Source organism: Podarcis raffonei, chromosome 16 (genome assembly GCF_027172205.1).
Source record: "Podarcis raffonei isolate rPodRaf1 chromosome 16, rPodRaf1.pri, whole genome shotgun sequence".
Taxonomy (NCBI): domain Eukaryota; kingdom Metazoa; phylum Chordata; class Lepidosauria; order Squamata; family Lacertidae; genus Podarcis; species Podarcis raffonei.
The window spans coordinates 32,440,837-32,466,064 of record NC_070617.1 but is presented as its reverse complement, the minus strand read 5'-3'; the positions used below and the strand labels follow the sequence as shown (position 1 = coordinate 32,466,064).

Here is a 25,228-nt window from a genome sequence, read left to right as displayed (position 1 = left end):
AATAATAATAATAATAATAATAATAATAATTTTATTATTTATACCCCGCCCATCTGGCTGGGTTTCCCCAGCCACTCTGGGCAGCTTCCAACAAAAGATTAAAAATACATTAAAACATCAGTTATTAAAAACTTCCCTAAACAGGGCTTACATCAGGTAGTTGTTTATTTCTTTGACATCTGATGGGAGGGTGTGCTTAATCCTATGTTAAAGCTACCTAAATGCACTCCCCCTCTCCACAAGTTGTTCTGTATGCACATACATGTGTACACACACACACACACAGAGAGAGAGAGAGAGAGAGAGAGCTAGCAGATTTGCAAAGCTAAGCAGGGTCCAGTATGGTTCCAAATTGGACCGTGTGCTGAGATTACTGCATTGCAGAGGTTTGGACTGGGTGACCCTTGGGGTCCCTTCCAACCCCACAATTCTATGATTCTATGAGGTAGGGTGAAGCAGCCGCCTCAGGTGGCGGAAGCGCAGGAGGCAGGGCCCCCCTGCCCCCCTGCTTCTGCCGCCACTGGAACATGCCCCTCTCAACAATTTCAGTGAGAGGGGGCATTCCAGTGGCAGCAGAAGTGGTGAATCATGGCAACACAGCAGTTTGGCTGTCCCTCTGTCTACTCATATACATATGCTTGTGAGCAGGTGTGCCATCTGCTGGAGGGCTGGGGGACCGAGGGCCCCCCAAAATTTTCAAGGAGGGGGCTGAACCCCCTCAAAATTCCCTGGTGGCTGTGCATGCATGTTGCAGGACATGCTCGCATCACACACATAATTTCCCTGCTAACATACTGGCACTGTACTGCACAACATCCATAGAAAAGACAGATTTTCGCCGTCCGCTTCTCTCTGTGTGTCTCTTTCTCTCTAACAAAGACACACAAACACTCCTGGGAATACCAATTTTACATTTTTAAGTAGCCTAGTCACCTTTAGTGTGCTCACCCTTCAAGGATTTTTTTTTAAATGTTGGTTTTTTTCTTGATTCAGGCCACAAACGCCTATTGATTTATCTTGTTTTATGTTACAGGATTTAGAATCATAGAATCATAGAATCATAGAATCATAGAGTTGGAAGAGACCACAAGGGCCATTGAGTCCAACCCCCTGCCAAGCAGGAAACACCATCAGAGCACTCCTGACATATGGTTGTCAAGCCTCTGCTTAAAGACCTCCAAAGAAGGAGACTCCACCACACTCCTTGGCAGCATAGCACTTAATCACCAAAACAGCGACATGGCTCACGTAAAACAATATAAAACACACATTAAAAAGTACAGTATCAAGAAAAACCAGATGTTCAAAACAAGTTGGCCTAGAATAGATAGAACTTGCCCTAAAATGTCCATTTCCGATCTCTTTCCTCCTTTTCAATAATTGGGTCCTCATTAATTTATTTTAGCACCATATCTTAGGAAAAGCTCTGCTGGATCAGGCAAGAGGCCCATCTAGTCCTGAGTCCTTTTCTCACAGTGGTCAACTAGCTGCTTCTGCAAGGCCTAAAGTAGGACCCGAGTGTAACAGCACTTTCCCTACTTGTGATCCCAAGGATCTGTGGCTAGGGACCATGGACAGTTTTCTCCCCATGAATCTGTCTAATCCTTTTTTGGAACCATCCAGTTTGGTGGCCATCACTCTATCTTGTGGTAGTGAGTTCCATGTGCACTGTATGAATAAGTCCTTTCTTTTGTTTGCCCAGAAAGGAATGTGGCCCCACCCAGACTGGAAGAGGTGCCTTGCTCCTCAGTTAAAGAGTCTTGGGTATCGGGGCTGAGAATGGTGTCTGCCTTAGACCTTGGACAGTTGTTGCTAGTCAGAGTCGACCAAAGATGGGGAACTGTTGGGCTGCAGCTTCTACCGCCTCTGACCATTGTCCATCAGCACATAAAAGGAGCCTGGTGGATCAAGCCAAAGGCCCGCCTAGTCCAACATCCTGTTCTCACAGTGACCAACCAGATTCTTAAAGGAAGCTTGCAAGCAAGTTCTGAGTTCAACAGCACTCTGTTTCCAGCAACTGGTATTCAGAAGCCAGAGCCGTAACTACGGGGAGAGGGGCACTAGCCAGGTTTTTTGCCCCGGGTGAAGCCTCCAGAAGCATTGCTGCCTCTAACAGGAGAGGTAGAACAGGATGAGCCTTTGGTCTGATTTAGCACTGCTCTTTCTTCTTTTGCCCTTGTGTTCTTGTCAGCAACTTGCCACACCTATGCAAAAATCCCTTTTTAGTCCCTATGACACGTGGTTAAAATATTATCCAATGTATTGGTAGAACCACCAGCTACTTTTACGAAAACGTAAAACAACAACAAAAAATCCTCTTCCTCACAGTTAGGCCCATGGTATTAAGAGAGAATTAAAAGACAGAATATTCCTGTGCTTTATTTTGATTGAAATTAAATAGAGGGAGGTTTGGGGTGGTCCCGGGAGGGAAAGAGGGTGTTCTGTTTTGCCTCCCACCCCTCCCTCCCTGCTCCTTGTTCCATAATTGTCCTAATCTTTCCTGATGTCCTGAACAGTGTAAAAAATCCACACAGAGCCGTACATAATGGCTTTTAAAAAAGGGTTTATCTTTTTCTTGACCCATCAGCTTAAGAACTGCCTGCGTTTTTTAATGGATTTTCTCCGTCACTAAATTGAATGGATCGTTCCTCATTATCATTTAAATAGGACCCTCATTCCCCACAAACACAGAACATTTGAATGTGGTGGTAGAGCTGCGTTAATTTGAAATGTATGGAAGATGGGGAAGGGGAGAGAAAGGAAGAGAAGGCAGCCGCTGAGTGTGGAATTGCTGGATGTAATTGTCATGGATTCTCAATTTTGTTGCCCCCAAGATGGGAAAATAGACTAATAATTGTCTCCCAGCCCTAGTAGAATAGTTGCCCTAGTTAGCTGAAGCTAACACTCTAATTGTCATGGGGGGCATCTAGATGAATGAGGATGTATGCAGGGCACAGCAAGGGCTAAATTGAGTGATATACTAAGGCAAAGAGCAAATTGGCAATTATGGACCCAGTCGAAAAGGTTGGCAGGTGTGCAGCGTTCTCATGAGCCCTGAGGGGGAAATTGGAAATATAAAATATCAACCGTAAATACCAGCTGATTAGGAAATATGTTGCAAGAGGTGTTGGCCACTTTGGATGGATGGATGGAGACATAGATAAGAGTGCCGGGTGTTTATTTAACGTTTTAAAAATAATAAAAAAAGTCAGAATTCACAGACTCCATTTTAGGCTCTTTTTCTTTCACTCATCCTAGCTCTCTTCCGTCAGGTTGGATGAAGTGACTTTTAAAAATGTTATTGGGGGTAAGGAGAAATCTACCTGGCGGCGAAGGAGTGGAAACCAGAAATTATAAGAAATCATCCTCCACTTTAATGGCTCAGGTTTAAATTCTTATTTAACAATGATGCCTTGATACAGGACCTCTTAGGTTACAGGGGGTTTAGGAGGTGGAGAAGATAGAAGGCGAAATAATTGGGAAAGTGTGAATGGCTGGCTGGCTGTTTGTCTGTGAAAAAGAGAGAGCGATAGTGTGAGGGGCTCTGGACCCCCACCCCATATCTCACTTTACAGAGCTCCTTACAGAGCAACAATTCCCAGAGTTCCTTAGGAAGAGGGACTGATTGTTAAATATTGTAACTATGAGAACTGCAGCTCTGTGAGGGCGTTAAAAAAAGGTCAACAATTATGGTGGTTTCCTAAAAGCTCAGTTTTTCAAATATGGCAACCCTATGTGAGGGGAATAGGCACCCCTTATCATACTACAACTCCCAGAATTCTTTAGGGGAAGCCATGACTGTTAAAGTGCCACAATAGTGCTTTAGGTGTATGGCATAGGTGTGGCCTGGGCTGGGTCTGAGCCTCAGAAGACTAGGCCTCACCCTACCTGAGCTTCTCCCTCCAGGGATCACTCACAATGCATTAGTAGTTTTCTTCTCCCTGACCATCCCCTCCACTTCATCATGTTTTTTTGTCCTTCTTTTCTTTTCTTTTCATTTTTCAAAACCAGGAGTCATATACTTCCCAGCGCTTTAAATTCCCTTTCACTTTAGAGTGGCCGAGGAGAAAGGGTTGTATGTTTTGCCAAGGATAGCAACATTGCGTGGCTTCTTTTGTTTGTTCACGCACATGAACTGAAGTAGAGAAATGACATTTCAGAGTTTCCTAAGTGTGAAGACACTAACAGGGGCTGCCCCATCTCTTGTGGTTTCCAAGGTCAGGCCCTGAACTCTGAGCGCGGCTAAGTTTTTGATGCATTCCTGACGCTTGACATGTCAGCCGATATTCCTCTGGAAACATGGGAGAGGGACTGTGTCTGCATGGCCATGGGGAAAAGAAAAGCCCTTCTGTGTAGGGGATCTCATCCTCCTAGCCGCAGATCCTCAATTTAAAGCGGGTATGGTCTGGAGGGAAGACTTGCTGTGTATCTCCATTGCTTAGAAAGCTAAATTCCCAGAGCAGAGACATGACTTGGGCTGGGTAGGCTGACAGGAAGTTTGAACTCTGTCACATATCAATGCAACAAGATCTTTAAAATGCATAAGCTACCTGCCACCCCTGGAGAGGAAAAAACACGGAATGAATTTTCCTAAATGGAATTTTGCAAAGGTAAGACTAAGAAAAAAGCATCTTCTCCATGGAGCTTGTAGCTTAAAGTTGGATGAGGGAAGAGAAAAGAGGAAGAAGCTTAAAATGTATGATGTCCCCTCAACTATATTATTTCTGGCAGGGATAGCCAACATGGTGCCGTTCAGCTGTTGTAGACTACAGCTCCCATCTGCTCAGTGGCCAGTGGTCACAGATGATGGGAGTTGTAGTCTACAGCATCTGGAAGGCACTGCATTGACCACCCTTCTTAGGTACTTTGTCCGACATTTGGTGGAAAGGTAGGATACATAGTTAACAAGAAAATATAAAAGTAAAATAAGGGCCACTTCATTTATTTATGTTCCTAGGCATATACCTAGCGGGTGGGATGTGGTTTGTCATGTAGGGCACTCCTCTGGGATTAGTGCAAATTGGCCATATTGCAAGTGAATTTTAGGAGGGTGCTTCAGATATAAACAGCCAGTTGTCAAGACTGGGGCAACTTTGTTGGATGCAACTCTCTGCTTCCTACGCAAGGTACTTGATTGAAAGCTGTGTCAACATTTTATTTGGGTATATTTCTTGATACCTAAGCACAGACTTGAATTTAGTGGAGCTTGCATTTGCACACTAAATCACATTCCCTTTTGTTTTGCTTTTTTGCTTTCTCCCAGACACACAGTGCAAAAATACCTACATTGCATCTTATTATAAATGAAATAACTTGCCATAGCTGCTTGTAAAACATCGGCTTTGAAACCCCCGCAGTTCAGCTCTGCCTTTACTAGCAAGTTCTTTTCTCTCTCCCCCCCCCCCCGCCCCTCCAAATTGCAAGCAGAGAAAGTTGTTGGTTGTAGATTTTTTCCCCCCTTTAAGAAATTGAGGGGAGATCTTGTGGGGTTTTTTTTTTTTAAAAAAAGACCAAAATTACAGACTGAAGGGATGTCTCAAGAGCCTTGGTAATAGGATAATGAAGCCTTTTAACTCTTAAGTCCTCAGTGGGTCAAATTCAGCCCGCGTTGGTAAAATTACCAAAAGGCATCTAATGGCTCGTCTACATGAAAAGAACTGTTGGTTCCTTTATGGTGAGGTGTCTGCAGTTATGAAGGCGCCAGCACATTACACTTAATGGTAATTGGTACCTTCTCTACAGGAGGGAGGCCAGGAACCCTTTTGGTTAAAGAGGCTGAAGGAACATTTTGCACCTTAACTGCTGATTCTCTGAATCCTGGCAGATTGCAAGTCACTCCTAGGTTTTAGGTTTTATAGGCACTGGGATGAATGAGTGACATGGTTCCTTTCAAGACCAGGGAGAGGAAAATATGCATTAGACAGAATATTATTCACCCAGGTTGTTTGGTTCTTCTCTAGACTTGCTATGAGAGTGGTGTGGGGCCTGATCATGAGAAAATGATTCCCACACTGCTTTGGTAATGCATGAATTGCATGGGTAAATCTAAAGAATGAGTCAGGTCCCTAGTCTGTGGCCCCATCTGAACCATATACATTTAAAATACTATTATGCCACTTTAAACAGTAATGGCTTCCCCTAAAGAATTATGGGAACTTTAATTTGTTAAGAGTGCTGAGAGTTGTTAGGAGAACGCCCCCCCCTTCCCCTCACAGAGCTACAATTCCCAGAATGGTTTAACATCTGTTCTTCTTCCCAGGGAACTCTGGGAATTGTAGCTCTGTCATGCTTTGAGGGAAGCCATGACTGTTTAAAGTGATATGATAATGCTTTAAATGTATCATACTGTTGGGGCCTGTGTCACTTTCTCATGTGGTCACCAGAGGTCTGCTCTGTCCTGTATGCAACATTGATCTTCAGATCATTTATTTTAAAAAATGCTTTAAAATACATAGGTTGAGCTAACTAAATCAGAGTAGCTCCATTGAAATCGATTATTTCGAAGTAAGTTGGATGCAATCCCATGTTTAAATGAATACTTTGTTGCAAATTATGCATTTTAAAAAAAATGACCTATGCACTGTGTTGGAATATTTGGGGAACTTTAGTCCAGGAATTGTGGATCAGGTCAGTTTGTTCTGGAATACACACAGACTGAATTCCTCAAGCATCCCTTGGTAGTACTAATGGAAATAATTTTCCAGATCGTTTCTACCCAGCACATTCTTTTTCCTTTTGGATTGGCTTCAGTGCGGACTGCGCTTTTTCTTTTTCTTTTTTAAAAAAGAACTTTATGTAAAGCAAGCACACGTTTGTTTCAAAACTCGTCAACGGCACTTGATGTGCAAGAAGAAGCATGTATGGGCTTTTCTGGAAGGAATGTTTGCTCTCAGTCAGTCCAACTGCTGGAAAAGGTTTTAAAGAGCTGGATCCACAAGAGTTCACCAGTTTTACTAGCTTTACACAGGCAATAACAAATCCTGTTCTAAAGGAAAGCTTCCAGTGTTGAGTTCCAGGAAATGTTAATCTTAAACAGGGAAAATATATTCGTCTTCATAGGGAACTTTTACCTCTGAAAACTCCAAAGAAAAGTTGCGTGTGTTGCAAAGTATTGTGCCAATTCTAACTTTTAAAGGACCCTGCAGGCTGTGTTTAAAATCCCAGCAGGGAATTAGGAATGAAACAGCTGGATTTTGTCCTCCTCCGCTCCCCTCTTTTACTTAAACCTTGTAATTTCAGTCTTATGTGTATTTGCTCAGAAGTAATTTCAACTGATTTAAGAACCACAATAGCCAATGACCCATCTAGTTCAGCATCTGGCTCTTACAGTGGCCAATGGGAAGTCCCGTCCCCTTCCCACGCTATAGCCTGAAAATCAGAGCCATAATTGCCAGTACAGTTAACAAACTACAGTTCCCAGATTCTTAGGGGGAAGCTAAGAGTCGGACACGACTAAACAACAACAACAATGTGCTTTAAATGTATGGTGTGGATTAGGGATGGGCAATAACTGTTTTTCAATATCGCAATATATTACCAGCTAAACATCGCATTGTATCAATATATCACAGTATTCCTTTGTCCTCTCCCACAAAAGATAGTGATAGGCACCAACTTGTATCTCTTTAAAAGATAGTCCATGTAGAATAAAGCTGTGCTTATTAATATGTCTTTGAGTATTAACTCTGAATACCACTTCCTGGAAGCCGCAGTGGGGAGAGTGCTTTTGTGCTGAGGTCCTTCTTTCAGGCTTCCCAGAGGCATCTGATTGACCACTGCTGGGCTTTGATGGGTCGCTGGCAGCAGGCTCTTCTTATGTTCTAGGGGTGTCTCATACATATTCAATGTACATTTCAGTTTTGAGTGGCAGTCTAAAGAAGATTTAAGAACTTGGTTCAGCTTGCTGGCAACTTCATCTCCTTTTCTTAACCCCATCGACTAGTTGACTCCATCTGGTCATTCTTCTTCGCTGCATGACAGAAAAACCATGTCCATTTCGACAACATGAGTGAATATGACAAAATCAATAAAAACATTTTGGAACACTGCCATGTTGTAAAGTAGGTTTGGAAGGGAGGTGATGGGAATCTTGCGTTTTGACTAGACTTGTAAATAGCTGCATAATGGAACCTGTATTGGATATGTGTTAGCCTTGAGTGCTTGCTTTAATATATTTTAAACAGGTCCAACCAGCAATAAACCAGGCTGACATGCTATTTCCTTTTACTCGCTCTCTGTCCTGTTAACCATTGATAGTTTTAAACTGAAGTGGCTGAAGTAAAGCGGAAATATTGCAAGGAACAAATCTTTAAAAGGGTTCCAAATTCTGAATATTCAAAACTGTCAGCTTGGAAGACAAACCAAACCAGGTGTTGAACTCTTGTCTAGGCTGTAGCACTTGGGACTGCAAGGGGGTGTGTGACATCAAATATTTTACGTAAAATGGGAGGTTTCTAGCCTCACTTTCTCTTTGGCATGCTAGTTTATATGTTAAAGATTTCCCTCTTTCCCCAATGTGGCAGGATTCAACCATGCAATTATTACACTTTAAAGTGGACCAGCCCAGACAATAGTAATCTCCAGGGATTTTCTTTTTCCTCCTGGTGTAGGAGCAGAGTACTCTCAGTATGCGCTTCAATAGCCCCACAATTGTGCCAATGTTATTCCAGCTCTTTAGCTGGGTTCCTAAATCTGGATGCTGGACTTGAAAATAGTTTCCTTGGTTCTGTGGTTTATTCAAAAGGTGGTTGTTCCTCACCTGGGTCACAAACAAGGTGCTGTAGAGGTGAATTCTTACCACAATCCCCCTCCCCTTTTCTTCTTAAAAAGGTGACGTTAGCTTAATATTAAATTTCATATAATTGTAGAGTTGGAAGGCACCCTGATGATCATCTAGTCCAACCCGCTGCATTGCAGCTGTCCTATACGGGGATTGGACCTGGATCCTTGGCATTATCAGCACCACACTCTAACCAACTGAGCTATCCAGTCATGTTACTTTCTACTGAAAAGCCCTAAAGCAATTTGCAAATAAAAGAAAATATAACTCAGTCAAACCTCGGTTCTTGAACGGCTCCGTTTTCGAACCTTTTGGCTCCCGAATGCCTAAAACCCGGAAGTAAATGTTCCGGTTTTCGAACGTTTTTCGGAACCCGAACTTCCGACACAGCTTCCACTTGAGTGCAAGAAGCTCTTGCAACCAACTGGAAACCGTGGCTCAGTTGTCAAATGTTTCGGAAGTTGAACTGTCTTCCAGAACAGATTACGTTCGACAACCGAGGTTTGACTGTAATAAAATTACACACACAAAATAAAATCAGTTAGCAATAGAATAGAATATTGTTGGTATTGCATAAATGCCCAGAAAAATAAATGATTGTGTCCAGTGTTTGTCCTACTCAGAGTTTTTTGTTGTTGGCATCTGTCTGTCTCAAAAGGATTGTGCCTCCTGGGGCAAAGTCAAACTGCTGGAGAATCACAACATCCACTGTGACTACAGAGACCAGTAACTCATAACTGCTGCCTCCCACATTGTTTTTGCTGTGTTAATAGCTCCAGAATGACCTCTCTGGGGCACAAACCTGGGCAATGTGTATGGAGGACCTGGGCTGGTCATGTGACAAGACCCCCCTCTCAGGCTCACTGATGTAGTCCAAAGGAAAGTAGAACAATGCATTTGACACCATCTTGGCTGCCAGAAAGAGACATACAAGAAGCCATCCAACTGTCTTAGGGACTCCACTCGAGATTTGTGTAGAGTTTACTCCTAAGCCTTTTCTTCTCCTGAAGATGTCCCACAAGGCTGTCCTAACTAACTTAGGTCTATGAATTTTAATAAGTCTAGTGAGTAGGCCTTAATTGGATATAACTCATAAATGGGGTTGGTGCCAGATGGGTAGAAGTACCTTTAGCACAAGTTGTACAAGGATTGTAGTAACTGGAAACATGGAAAGGGTTACTATAGGGATTGGGCCTGAACTATAGAAGCGAGTAGGAGGTCCCAAATTAGATCCGTAGTCTATAGAATGCCCCCAATCCAGTCTCTGGTTTCACAGATGGGAATGATCTTGGGAGAGCGAGAATGCACGGTACCTGGCTAGAATTAATTCAGTATAAGGCAACCAGCTAACCAGCTCCCCACAGTGATAGATTTTAAAGGAAGCAGCCTCCTATTGAGTCAGACCATCACTGTTTTCTGAACCAGGGGTAGGGAACTGTGGCCTTCCAGATTTTGCTAGACTACAACTCCACACAACCTGGCCATTGGCCATGTTTACTGGGGCTGATGGGAGTTAAATGAAATTTGAAGGGCCATAGATACCCTACTACCTCACCTGCACTCATTGGCAACAGCTCTCCATGGATTCAGACAGGGGTCTATCTCAGTTATCTACCTGGATATTGAACCTGGGACCATCTGCATGTAAAGCATATGCTCTACCACTGATCCATGAACTTACATCTCCTATTGCCTAGGAAAGACCTGTAGCTGAGGCTTCATTGCTGTGAACTGTAGAAGATGATCACTTGGCTAGATGAACCAATGACCTTACTATGTAGCGGTCTGCTTTATGAAGCTATGCATGTTCAAGGGCTTTTGGGCCTGCTTCCTTGGCAAAACCTGAGTCTGTCTTCAAATGAGACCTGCATGTAAATCTGCATCTTTTTACAAGTGTGGGGTGATTGGCAGCAGCATTCCTGGATCTTGATAAGAGTTACCTAGGAAATGGCACTTTGCAATTGCATGGAGAGGGAAACTTGCAATTTTTCGTGACATTACGCATAACTCCCTTTGTTACTTACACTGATGTACCTTTTCTTTCCACAGAGTTCTGCTCAATCACTTTCAGGAAAAGGTTATTCGGTAAGTCACCTTATAGCTAATTATTCGATTTCACTTCTATCGCTGTTTGATTGTGGAAGATTACATTACCTGTTACATGTTCATGTACGCTGTGGGAATACAGAGCATGCAAAAGAGGCTTTGAGAAAAGCGCAGCCACATTGCTAAACCGCCTCTCTCTGCATGAGAGAGTATTAAAACAGTTTGTTTTCTGAGCCTCTCCAGTTTTATTGTTCTGCTTTTCCATTCATGCAAACCATGTATCTACAAATCCAAAGATCATAGATTGCCTGCAGCATACCTTTGACTTTCTCGGTGTAAGGCCAAATCAGCCTTTTATTGTCCCATTTTGCCAGGTTACATTTTATGTCCAGTTGAACATATGCACATACATTTGACTGTAATGTTGGCTTCACCAACTCCAAAAATGGAGAGGAAAGAATCAGTCAGGTGTGATGGAGTTCGCTTGAATTTGTTTTTGCCTGAAAATGCTTGTACAAAGGTGTTTTCTTTCCTGAAAGTAACAACACTTACAGCCTACAACCTGGACTTGTCATTTCTGAAACAGGCTTGCCTCAAAAATATTGGCTTATTTCAGACATAATACTATTTGATATTTGATTTTTTTAAAATATATTTTTATTAAAGATTTCTTGGTTTACAAAAGTATGCGCAATGTCTCTATTTTCAAGTTGCATTTTCTACAGATCAGTTTCATTTGTTGAGACATTAGTGTTAAAGTAGGAAGAAAATGGGGAAAGATGTGGAGGGGGGCATGGTGAGTGGGGTGGGATCGGGTGACAATTCTACTTACTGTCTGTGTGGGGTTTGTGTAAGCATCAATTGTGTGGGTCCTCTTTATTAGTCACTTGTATTCCTTTGTTGGTGAGAGTGGTTGGCATTGCCCTAGGGTGTGGTTGTTTGTTTGTGATTGGCTGTGGTGAACTTTGTCTTCATGTGTGAGTGGGGTGGGTGTGTTTTTCTGGATCAGGTTAGCTCGATTGATTTACTAAACCATAGTTTAGTGTTAAGTGAACGAGTCTTGGGGTTGTGTACTCACCCCACTTGCAATCTGGTGTTCTTTGATCCTGAGTTGTTTGAACAAATCACAGTTTCTCTAAATTGCAGGTGGGGAACCTGCGGCTTTCTAGAGATTTTTGTACAACAGCTCCCATCATTCCTGACCATTGGCCATTCTGGCTGAAGTTGATGGGAGCAGGAGTCCCTATTCCAGATTTAAACCAACCAGAGTCCACCCCTCAGTTTGTATGAAACAACAGACACTGGGTAGTTTCAAACAGGAAATAGATACTTCTGTTCTTCTCCCAGCCACTGTAGAGCAGGAGGGGAAGTGTGTGGGCCTGGGACTTGCTACTACTCTCGTATGGTCCAGTGTTTTGTGCAGAATGGGCCATAAAATCAATTTTTGGTGAAGGGCAGAATAAAAATACATTTAGATAAACATTCTGACTTTCAGATTTTGACTTGCCAAATGTGCAATGCCATGTGATAAAACCAGGTTCAAAAATGTTTGCAACAACATCAACAACAACATTCATAAATATCTGACCATCAACTCAGAGTTACCATAGTGTAATTTTGGAGCTGTTCTTGATTCTTTTATTCCTTTTTTTTAAAAAAAAAAAGTAAAAGAGCACTCTGTATCCAGGTAGATTGCTACTGAACACATACTTACTAAGTAAATAAATAAATAGTGGTGTAAGAACAAGGTGGTATTCTGTAATTCTACCTATACAGCTGGAACTGTATTCGCTTCCACCTGTATTTTGTAAAATTGCTGTGGGTGGTTGCTCATTCAGAGGGAAGGGATGAGATGGTTTGAAATCATAATTGCCAGATAAAGCAAATATTGTCTGGGTTTTTACTTGTGCTTCTGAATCTTAATTTTGATCATAGTAGCTTTCTTAAAAAGAGGAGAAGCGACTAGCACTGAGCAAAGTGAACCAAAGCTGACTGCCAAATAACATCAGACAAGTCCTGTCTCCTTTTGACTGCTCTCACTGAAGCCTTAAATTAATTCCCTTGCCAGTGTGAAAGAGAAAGAGAGAAGGAAATCTTAATTCCTTTTAGCATTTCTAATTGCCAGTAGTAACTATGGTTGCAAAAGCTGTAACTGGAAAAGGTCTGTGTTTTTTACAATTCGGGGTACATATTTCAGATGGCCAGTGGTTGGAATGATGCCTGGATGGACTATCTTTGTATGGTGAATGGCAGCAGCACAACCGCTCACAGCGTCACTCATCATTAAGTGTGGTTTTGAATGTTTTTAGAGAATTCTTGAGTCTGCAAGATGGACATGATTTGCATCTGGCGGGAATTTTGAAATCATTGTGTCTACCAGGGAAACATTCAAGCTTATCTCCTGATTTTTTTATTTGGGTGGGGGAAGGCTTTTTCCCTCAAGCACCAATTGCCAACACTATGCAAAGCAGAATAATTGTGGTCAGGTTTTCAGTTTATGTTTGAGTGACTGAATGTAAACCTTTTGCCTTGGGCTGGTAGTGAGAAATGTGGGAGGAGCAACTCCACTTGTAGAGTCTCTCTCTCTCTCTCTCTCTCTCTCTCTCTCTCTCTCTCTCTCTCGTGTGTGTGTGTGTGTAAGAGAGAAAGAGAGAGAGCTTAATGGGAAAAGGTCAGAGGCCTTGCCACCACCCTGGTGTTAATAAATCATGGGCAGGCATTTTTATCTCCCTTCATGAGAAGTTCCTTTTGATCTGCTGAACAAACAGGCATGTAGAAGTATAGAGCTGTTTATCTGAAAGCCACTGGAGTTCTGATAAGTTTGTTTCTTGATTGCTGGGCTATAAAGAGATTGAGTAATAAGCACTGATATCTCAAACTGTGGTCTGTAGAGATTCCATACACACACCCCAAAGTGGGCTGTGAGCATTAGGGTTCACCCATCGACTGAGCATAATATATGTGTGTGTGTTTGTGTGTGTGTACTTCCTTGATGCAAAAAAAAGGCATTTCATGGGCCTGAAAATGTTCTGCCAAACCATAAAACATTTCCTTTTTCATACTGGGTCTTTTTTTAATTTGTCCTGATTTTTGTTTTGTTTTGTTACTTTTGTTTTCATTGGTTTTAAGCATCTGTTTTGGTGGTACTTCATTTCAATAAGAGTGTGATCCTTCTTGTTGATTATGCAGTTCAATTGGTCAAGAATCGTATAGCTAGTATGGTGATGTCACAAAGCCAAGTCAAAGTGAGGGCCCTCACTTGGGAATAGGTGAATATTTTAATATAGTTTTGCAGTCCCTTTCTCCAAAAATTGCAAAAATTGATATTGTTTCCAAGGGGGTAAACAATTTCACATAGCAACCCCCTCATCACTGCCACTTCCTTTCCCACAACTTCCATTGCTTGTGAAATTAGAATTCAGCATCAATAAGGAACCTGGTAAGTTTCTGCAAGGTAGGAAGAATTCAGTTTGTGTGTGAGTGTGAGGGAATTAAGATCATAGCTTGTTTCCCCCTCACCACCTGCCAAACACATTCTTTCTTTTATTTTCTACATGAACTAGTGTGTATAAATTTGTTGTTAGTAATCTGAGCCATGGGGCTGTTTTGAATAGTGATGAAAAATAATAAAGGGAAATGTGCCCAGTTCATCTTCTGTGAAAAAGTACATCATTTGTCCGGTTGTCTGCTGTGGCAAAATTACATAACTTGCTGAATTTGCATAACTAATCACATAACATACTTAAATTAGATTGTTATCACGTTATTCCATGTCATTCATTTCAGTGTAAAGGGAATGCAATGCACTTGTGATCCAGAAGCTACTGTTATTGCAGCATTATTGCTGACAGGCGTGAGACACTTCAGCATGTAACACCTGTGTTCAGAGACTACACAGGTTGCTGATTTGCTACTGGGCCAAGTTCAAGGTGTTACTATTAGTATATAAAGCCCTTAACAACTTTGGACCCGTTCACTTGCAAGATTGCCTTATCTCATATCTGTCTACCCAACTGCTGCAGTCTTTGAACTGGCACCGTTACAGGTGCCTCAGAATACATGATCCACATTTCTCAGAAATCAATATTTTAGTGTGGCAGCACTCACCCTCCCTGCCTGTTTCGTAAAGAGGAGACTGAGAGCAGATAGCCATCTTCAGATATCTAAGGGGCTGTCACATAGAGGATGGAACAAGCTTGTTTCCTTCTGCTCCGGACGTTATATGACCCAAACCAGTGGATTGAAGTTAGAAGAAAGGAGATTCCAACTAAACATCAGGAAAAACTTTCTGACAGTAAGAGCTGTTCGACACTTCCACGACAGGTGGTGGACTCTTCTTCCTTAGAGGTTTTTAAGCAGGGGTTGGATGGCAATCTGTCATATATGACATAGTTGAGATTCTAGCATTGCAAGGGATAGACTAGATGAGCCTCAGGATCCCTTCTAACTCTACAATTATATGATGCCATGACATCTGGCAAGCCTCTTCCATGTGCCATTTTCATTGCCTGCTATCCCACCTGGGATAGCTCAGCCAGTAGAGCACGAGACTCTTAATCTCAGGTTTGTGGGTTTGAGCTCCGTGTTGGGCAAAATGATATCTGTATTACTGGGGGTTTGACAATATGAACCTCATGGTCCCTTCCAATTCTACAGTTCTATGATTCTATGAAAAACACATATGTTTAGGCAAGCCTACCCAGGTATGTAGAATGTTGGCATGTGTTTTAATTTGTTTTTAGTGCATTTTAATTTTAATTACTATTTGAATATTTTAACGGTTTTATTGATAATTTTATTGTTTTGTTCTTTTTGTAAATTGCTTTGAGTTTTTTCTTTCTTTCTTACAATCACGCAGTATATATACTTTATGCAATAGATAAATGTTCATTATCACAGTGAGATGGAGGCTCCCAATTGCAGCATTCCTGGTTTAACACATTCAAAGCCAGTCCTATATATTATATATTGTTCCATTGTAATGTACATTGTAACTGTACACTGAAATGTGTAAAGCAATATTTGTTGCTGTTGAAATATGGAGTGGGATAAACAGGGCCATTAAGTCCAGAGTCTAAAACTACCCATCTCCACCGTTAGGTCTGAGAGGTTGAGAAACTGCTGGTGTACACAATGTGTTGCTTCTCCATTAAACTACCTTCTGTCTGATCATGGGTCAGCTGTTGAGGAAGCTGTTTACTTCTGGAGTTTGGCACCGTTTCTAAATGGATGTGTCATAAGGCAAGAATCCATTATTTCTCTGACGCAACCAGGTCTAACTACCATTCAATTCCATAAGGAACTCTGAAGATAATACAGGGGGTTCATTCTTCTGATATTTTGGGGTTAGGTTCGTTTTTTGTTTTTGTTTGGGTTTTATTTTATTTTTTTTGTCTCCTTAAGTACCAAGCCACTTTTTTAACAGTGGCAGTCTCAAGGTCCCTAAAATATGCTGCTTCTTGCCAGACATTACCTGCAAGAAACATAGCATAAAATGTAGAATTTGAGGGTAATCACAGTTACACATGCAACTTTTGCAGTTCTACATGATGTGGCCTGTCTGCATTTCGCACAGAGCCAGATGAAAAATATCATAATACAAATGTACTTATTTATTTTATATAGCTAATTCATATATTGCTTCATAGTTCAACAAAAACCTCTAAGTGGTTTACAAATCACAAGAAAAAGGAATCAGTATAAGAATTTTTTTTAAAAAATTCCACATTCAAAATCAAACAACCTACTAATAATCATAATTACACACTTTAGTTAACATAATAAATATATGTAAACAATTTACAGAAAAAACCTTGTTGTTTTTGTTTAGTTGTGTCCGACTCTTTGTGACCCCATAGACCAAAGCACGCCATGTTTTCCACTGCCTCCTGAAGTTTGGTCAAACTCATGTTCGTAGCTTTGACAACACTGTCCAACCATCTCGTCCTCTGTCATCCCCTTCTCCTTGTGCCCTCCATCTTTCCCAACATCAGGGTCTTTTCCAGGGAGTCTTCTCTTCTCACGAGCTGGGCAAAGTATTGGAGCCTCAGCTTCAGAATCTGTCCTTCCAGTGAGCACTCCGGGCTGATTTCCTTCAGAACGGATAGGTTTGATCTTCTTGCAGTCCATGGGACTCTCAAGAGTCTCCTCCAGCACCATAATTCAAAAGCATCAATTCTTCGGGAATCAGCCTTCTTTATGGTCCAGCTCTCACTTCCATACATTACTACTGGGAAAACCATAGCTTTAACTATACAGACCTTTGTTGGCAAGGTGATGTCTCTGATTTTTAAGATGCTGTCTAGGTTTGTCATTGCTTTTCTCCCAAGAAGCAGGCGACTTTTAATTTCGTGACTGCTCCTTCATGGATCACTGCCTTGTCATGGCGAAGGGGCTTGAATAACTCAGAGAAGCTATGAGCTATGCTCTGCAGGGCTGCCCAAGACGGACAGGTCATAGCCGAGAGTTTAGACTAAATGTGATCCACCTGGAGAAGGAACTAGCAAGCCACTCCAGTATCCCTGCCAAGAAAACTCCATGGACAAAAACAACAGAAAAAGCCTAGGAACCACAAAAACCATCAAAGCATGCATCAAAATTCAGTGTAATTACACTATCATAAAATACAGTATATCATCAAATACATTTTTTAAAAAAAAAATCTAATACAGTCACCAAAACCACTTAGCTTACACATTCACACTATGCAAAGTACACATTCACACTACACAAAACTAATCCAAACACACACAACCCCCACATTCACAGTAACTTTAGTCTCCTTGTACCCACCTCATCACTCCATCCACTCAATTCTCACTTCAGTGAAACACCTCTTTAGACACATTGCGAACTGATATACATAAAGGCGCTTTGTTGATTTCTTTTACAACTCTGCTTTGTTGCTCCTTCCCAAAATGCAATCTCTGTGCATCCTCAGTGCCTATAGGGATTGCCTTTAGGGGAGCCAAGCAAACAAATCTTAATCCAGAAAAGGCTAAAGTAATGTTTGTTTGTTTTAAATTGTATCACATTTTTCTTTTTAAAAAACAAAAACAAAACATAAACCCAGTTCCTCTAGCAAAAACAGAATCAATAAACGACAGAAACAAAAACAAATAAATAATATAATGCCCCCCCCCCGGCAATACAATGCCGCTCAAATCATGCTTGTCTTAGAAAAGTAACTGCATAACTTAGAAGTATAACTTGATAAGGCCCAGGATGCTCTACCACTGAGCTATGGCCTTCCCCTAGGAAGCAAGCAGCCAGGAAACAAAAGCTATGGGGGAAGAGAACCCAGGTAGCAATATTGGGCATTGGCACTGCATTCCTTGCTCTCGATAGGACAGTCTGGAGTCGCTATACGCTATTAGATACTGCTTGTATAGCCTCTGCAGGGGAACCATAAAGACTAGGAGAATGCAAAAATAAAATAAAAATGAAGCAGAAGCTCTGAGGCTGCTGCTGTGTCCCAGGCCTAGTGCCAGGCGGAGTGTTCTCTGCATTATGCAAGTAGACATGTGGACCCTGCTACGTCTCTCATAAAGTATATTTTTGGTTTATTGGTTGCATTAATTCTCTTTCAAAATAACCTCCCTCTGTTTCCAATTAAACTGTGTTCTGCTTTTAATAATGATCAATTGTCCCATAAATTGTCACTCATCCCCAAAATCACACACACACACAGAGAGAGAGAGAGAGAGAGAGAGAGAGAGAGAGAGACTCTCCCCTTCCCCTTCCCCAAAACTGGGTATCTACATCAGTCTCAGCATTTTGAGGCATTGCTAAAAGGCTGTTTTGCTGAGGCAGATGCTTCTGCCGGTAATAGATATACAACACACACATTCCTTTGTTTATTATGCCTGAGCATAATTGGATGATTCTGATTTACATAAACCTACAAGTTTGCATGCAAATTTAGCCTTTCTGACATGGTGATCTTCTTGAAACCCTTCAAGGCGTGGATGGTATGTGACCCCTTTTCTGATTTCTTTTTTTTTTAACCACATCATTTTAAAGGGAGGAAGTTAGGGCAGGGAGAGGGGAACCTGATCTGTAAGCTGTCTATAAAGAAAGCTACTATGTTAAGACAAGCACATCTTCACAAAGGCTCCCAAAATTCATTGCTGAAGGTTTGCTGTGGAAATAAATAGCTCCATTCTAGACAACGATGGTTGTCTAGTCCAACTTCCAGCAATGTAGGCATATTTTGCCCAAAGTGGGGCTCGAACTCTATGACCCTGAGGTTAAAAGCCAAGGCCTGGAAAGGACACCAATTTGCATGTACTAATTTGTATATAGAGAGAGTGGTATTCAGCTAAGCTGTACTCAAAGCTGACCCATCAAAATTAATGAGCATGGCTAAGTTAAAGGTAAAGGTAAAGTGACCCCTGACCGTTAGGTCCAGTCGCGAACGACTCTGGGGTTGCGGTGCTCATCTCGCTTTACCAGCCGAGGGAGCCAGTGTACAGCTTCCGGGTCATGTGGCCAGCATGACTAAGCCACTTCTGGCAAACCAGAGCAGCGCACAGAAATGCCATTTACCTTCCCTATTTATCTACTTGCACTGCATGCTTTCAACTGCTAGGTTGGCAGGAGCAGGGAACAAGCAACGGGAGCTCACCCCATCACAGGGACTTGAACCGCCGACCTTCTGATTGGCAAGCCCTAGGCTCTGTGGTTTAACCCACAGCGCCACCCGCGTCCCATGGCTAAGTTAGGTCCATTAATTTCAATGTGTCTGCTCTGAGTAAAACTTAATTGAATACCAGCCATAGATGCAACTTTAGATATAGTCACTGCTGTTTAAATAGAAATGCAATACATCTCAGTGATCTCACCAGAGTGGAGGTGACTGAGACCAAGTGAATTTGCATGCCTGCTCTGTCTGCTGATGGGCAGCTTCAAGGCCGCCCTTCTTTTCCCTTCTTGTTGTTTTTTATCTTTAAACCAAACTTGGGCCAGACAGGAATTATTTAAATAGAGGGTTGTGCTCTGTAAATTAGAATGCATGGGGGTCGGCACTTATCTGACCTCCTATCACACGTATTGCCACAGCTTACCAGGAGGGTAAGTGCAAATAAACTGGTGGGGTCAATCCGATGTTCCCAATGGTGTGTTTGCACCCTGCTGATTGTGCCTCTGCCCATCTCCTCATAAGCTGCAGCAACAACGCTTATAATGGGAGGTTGGTTAAGTGCCACCACTTCGCCCTGCTGGTACTTACTGATGGCCACCTTACCTTTCCTTGACAGTAGGTGGAAAACTTATGAGGATTCTATTCCTCTAGAAGCTCTTACTGCACCTCTCCTCCTGCAAGCCCCCCCCCCCGAAAAACACAGAATGGAAAGCCTTGGCAAACATGGCTTTCTTCTTAGGCGGGCTGCATGAAGGGTGATAGACCTTGAGGGATGTCCATATGAAGAGACAGGTGTTAATCTTAAATTATTGTAGAAAGCACCCTGTTTTGGAAGGAAGGCCCTCTACATGGACCTAAAGTATGTGCTCATGGGAGTAACAGCAGTCGCCAGCACACTCCTGATTGGAGATATGTTTATTCACCTCAGCTGTGTCCACTGTAATCTGTTAAATCTTTTTTCATATTTGTATTTCATCCCCTGTCCATTTGCTGTGCAACTTAGCTGCTCTCTAAGCAAGTGTAACCATAGTTTCTGGCCTTCATTCTCCCTCTTAAGTTCTCTCCTAGCCCCAAAAGAAAATAGAAAAGTTGTGGTTAACACAATTTGCAGGAACAAATGTATTTCCACACCCAAACCTTTCTGCTAAGGTAGAAAGGGAAGCCAGCAAACTTGCCCCCATCAAACAGGTGCGGTTGGGTCAGTGCTGTTTTTAACACCACTGCGTATATGCCAATTCCCATACACTGTTAGTTCAGGCAGTGCACGTTAATACCTGCCTCAAATCAATGCTGACCTTTGAACAAGTGCTGGTGCAGACACAGACTCTGAGAATGATGTGTCTTACTTGTGTGTGTTGCTTGCCCTCTCTCTTTCTCTCCTAAACAAAAGCATTACAGGAAGCAGAAGAAGCTCTCCTTTCTCAGCAAGCCAGCACTGCTATTTGATTTTGCCTCTAAAGCAGGCTCAGGTGGGGTTAGCTGAGGCTTTGTGTTTCCCCATTTATTTCCTGCTGTCCAAAGTCCATGTTGTCAACGTGAGCTATGACCACCCAGGCAAAGGTTCTTGGTACCTAGCTTCTTTTTCTGCTAATGACGCAAAGGCAGCCATGGCCTTTTTGTTGTACACATGCTGTGACATACTCATAATAGAAAATTAACATGCGGGGGTGCCATGCTTTGCTAGTTTTTGTTCTGTATTTTGCTTGTCCCTACCACCACCACTTCAGTTTCTCTTCCTGTGTTCATTAAAGTTGGAACAACACTGGACAACAGCAGCTGAGGTTGAGCAGAAAAGGGGTAAATGGTGTGCTGTGTTGGCCTATTTAACTATGAAATGAAAAGGTTGCAAGAACAAGGGAAATACCAGAGGCAGAGACTCTTGGGGAAGGGCCATAGCTTACTGGTAGAACATTCTCTGTGCACGCAGGAGGTCCCAGTTTCCAATCCCTGGCAGAACCCTGGCAGCTATTACCGTTCAGTGTAGACAACACTAAGCTAGTTCAACCAACAGTCTGCTTTGTATACATTATCTAGTTGCAATTCTCACACCTGTAGGGGTTTAGCTCAGTGGCAGAGCAACTAGGCAGAGCAACTATGAATGTCTGCTGCCTAAAACCCTGGAGAGCCATTTGAGTGTAGACAATACTAAACTAGACGGACCCATAAGGTAGCTTCCTACGTTTCTGTGCACTGGATTTGTACCGCAAAGACCAAAAGGAACATCTAGACTGTTCAGTAAGTGCGTGAGCAAAGGATGCCCATCATTTCCATGTGCTAAGATAGTTTCCCCAAATATGAGAATCAGAGTGGAATAATAATAGTGTTTCCCTGGGGAAACTACAGGTGTCTTGCTATTCTAGATTACTGCAAGTAGAAAAGAAATTATATGAATGAGAAAGGTACGGTAGTAGATTTATCACATATATGGAAAGAAGGTTCCTGAGATTTAGGCTGCATGAGCACCATACATTTAAAACACCCCCCCCCCAAAAAAATAATCCTGGAAAATGTAGTTTGTTAATAGTATCAGGAGAGCCAGTTACCTGTTGAATCTACGGAGAGCCTCACTAAGATTCGTTTTTACTGAGCTGCGTTTTCAGGCTATACATTGGACCCAGGAGGCTATTCTTACCTTATCAAACATACAGGAAAGATGTCTCTGCATGGCAGAGAAAGTCCCATGGTAAAGGGTTCAGTGACTCATAGTCACCCTTTTTGCTTTGGCGGCCAAAAAGATCAGAAAGAAGACATAACAGTGAACTGGACAGGAGACACAGAGATCTAAATAGAGACTTTAATTTGTGACGCAGCACCCCTTTTGCTTCTATTTCTTTTGGTTTCAGATTTGTCATGGCCAATGGCTAGTACAATAAAGTTATTTGGATTGGATTGGTATCAGGAATTATAGAGAGCTGCATTTCCCAGGATTCTTGGGCAGGGGGGTTGCTTAAATGTATGGTGTCCCACATATGGATGATGTGGCAATATTGAATCAGAGTCATCATCAACATCACATCTATTCAAAAGTGCCCCCCATCTGTAGTTTGAAGGGGATTTATTCTAACCACCTCATTCCTCTTTATTTTTAGACTCGGACTGAGCTAAGATGGCTGGGTAGAATACACAGTTGAATTTCATGCCAGTAGTACCAAGCCTTGGAAAGAAAGGGATTCACTAGTAGCAGGTTCAGTTAGTTAAACACTGCATATTTTATAATAAAAATATAACTGTTTGTGTACACTTGTTTTACATATAAGGAAAAAAACTAATGAAAACAAATGCTTAAAGCAATCACAACAGAAGAGTGTATATGGGATATCATAGAATCAAAGAGTTGGAAGGGACCACAGTGGACCTCTAGTCCAACCTCCAGCAATGCAGGAATACCGTATTTTGCCCAACATGGGGCTCGAACCCACGACCCTGAGATTAAGAGTCTCGTAGCAGAGTAATTAAAAGCCAAGGCCTGCAAAGGACAAGATAGAGCTTTAAAAGTAAGCCACCAGCATTTTGAATTGTGCTCATAAATGGATCAGGAACCAGTGGAGCTCTTTAAATTTTGGTGATACAGTAAGCTTGCGACTTACTTGCCTTTAACTTGTGCACATTCAGCTTTACGTGTGTGGCAATAAAATAAAATAAAATAAAATAAAAGGGGTGGTAAGGGGGTGGAGTTCCAGGACAAATGACTTTGGCAGTCACACCCACCACTGAACCTAATGTGTTTTGACAAAACATGATTTTGGCTTTAGGTGCAATCTCCAGAACATAACCCCCACACAAGTTGTGGGCTGACTGTATATGTTCCCTGTGCTTGATCCCAGTTAGTAGCTCGATAACTGTGCTTTGGACAAACTGCAGTTTCTGGCCAGCCTTCAAAGGAAGTCCAGTGTACAATGCATTGCAGCAGTCTTAACCTGGAGGTTGCCAGAACATGGATGACTGTAACCAGGCCCTATGTGTCCCAGTGGGGCCACACCTTGACACAAGCAGCTTTGGCTGATGAAAGGCAGTACTGTATATGTCACTAAGGCCACTTGACTAGTAGCAACAGTGCATTCAGTGCATGGGGTTGAAAGTAGGGATGTGAAACACTATACCATGTTGGGAGTGCAAGAGCAGGGATCATTCAGCTGTAACTCAAGGGTTAATTCTCTTTTTTATAAGATATTTATTAAGATTTTTTAAGATATTACAATAAAGTGAAAAATAAATAAATAACAAAAATACAAAATAAAAATAATTAAAAACACACAAATTTTCCATTGCTTGTTTTCCTTTAACTTGTTTCCCGGACCTCCTCATACCTCCCTTTTTTGTATTCCACCACAAATTGTTGGTTCAGCAAATCCTTACCATTATATTATTACCTATTTATAATCCTTTTTTCATATTCTCTTAAAGCATTACAGCTGGAAACCACTTAATTTCAATCCAACATCATTCTAGCATTCATTAATTTTACAATATTTCTGTAGATAGTCTTTAAATTTCTTCCAATCTTCTTCCACTGACTCTTCTCCCTGGTCTCGGATTCTGCCAGTCATTTCTGCCATTTCCATGTAGTCAATCACCTTCATCTGCCATTCTTCCAAAGTGGGTAGATCTTGTGTCTTCCAATACTTTGCAATAAGTATTCTTGCTGCTGTTGTAGCGTACATAAAAAAAGTTCTGTCCTTCTTTGGCACCAATTGGCCGACAATGCCCAGAAGAAAGGCCTCTGGTTTCTTCAGGAAGGTATATTTAAATACCTTTTTCATTTCATTATAGATCATTTCCCAGAAAGCCTTAATTCATGGGCACGTCCACCAAAGGTGAAAGAATGTACCTTCCGTTTCTTTGCATTTCCAACATTTATTATCGGGCAAATGATATATTTTTGCAAGCTTGACTGGGGTCATGTACCACCTGTATATCATTTTCATAATATTCTCTCTTAAGGCATTGCATGCCGTAAATTTCATACCTGTGGTCCACAACTGTTCCCAGTCAGCAAACATAATGTTATGTCCAACATCTTGTGCCCATTTAATCATAGCAGATTTCACCGTTTCATCCTGAGTATTCCATTTCAACAGCAGGTTATACATCCTTGACAAAATCTTAGTTTTGGGTTCTAACAGTTCTGTTTCTAATTTTGATTTTTCCACCTGGAAACCAATTTTCTTGTCCAAATTATATGCCTCCATTATCTGATAATAATGAAGCCAATCTCGCACTTTGTTTTTTAGTTTCTCAAAACTCTGCAGTTTTAGTCTATCTCCCTCTTGTTCCAAAATTTCCCAATATTTTGGCCATTTGGCCTCCATATTGAGCTTTTTCTGGGCTTTTGCTTCCATTGGTGACAACCACCTTGGAGTTTTATTTTCCAATAAATCCTTATATCTTATCCAAACATTGAACAAAGCTTTCCTGACAATATGGTTCTTAAATGCTTTATGTGCTTTAACCTTGTCGTACCACAAATATGCATGCCACCCAAAAACATTGTTAAAACCTTCTAGGTCCAAAATGTCTGTGTTCTCAAGAAGCAGCCAGTCTTTCAACCAGCAGAATGCTGCTGATTCATAGTAAAGTTTAAAGTCTGGCAGGGCAAATCCACCCCTTTCCTTTGCATCAGTTAATATCTTGAATTTTATCCTGGGCTTCTTGCCCTGCCAGACAAATCTAGAGATATCTTTCTGCCACTTCTTGAAACAATCCATCTCATCCACAATTTGCAGTGTTTGAAACAAAAACAGCATTCTAGGCAAAACATTCAT

General features: G+C 41.7%; 1 protein-coding gene across 17 annotated transcripts in view; it reads left to right on the top strand.

Annotated features, from left to right (window-relative positions):
- FBRSL1 (fibrosin like 1) overlaps positions 1 to 25,228 on the top strand; it is a 775,633-nt gene that overhangs the window by 350,270 nt on the left and 400,135 nt on the right. For 15 of the 17 annotated variants that reach the window (XM_053368547.1, XM_053368552.1, XM_053368549.1 and 12 more), the window contains one exon: positions 10,829 to 10,864. In XM_053368547.1, the coding sequence (XP_053224522.1) occupies positions 10,829 to 10,864 (36 nt within the window). Of the gene's footprint in view, positions 1 to 4,565; positions 4,611 to 10,828; positions 10,865 to 25,228 lie in introns of those variants that run through there. The other 2 variants (XM_053368563.1, XM_053368562.1) reach the window with 1 other exon arrangement.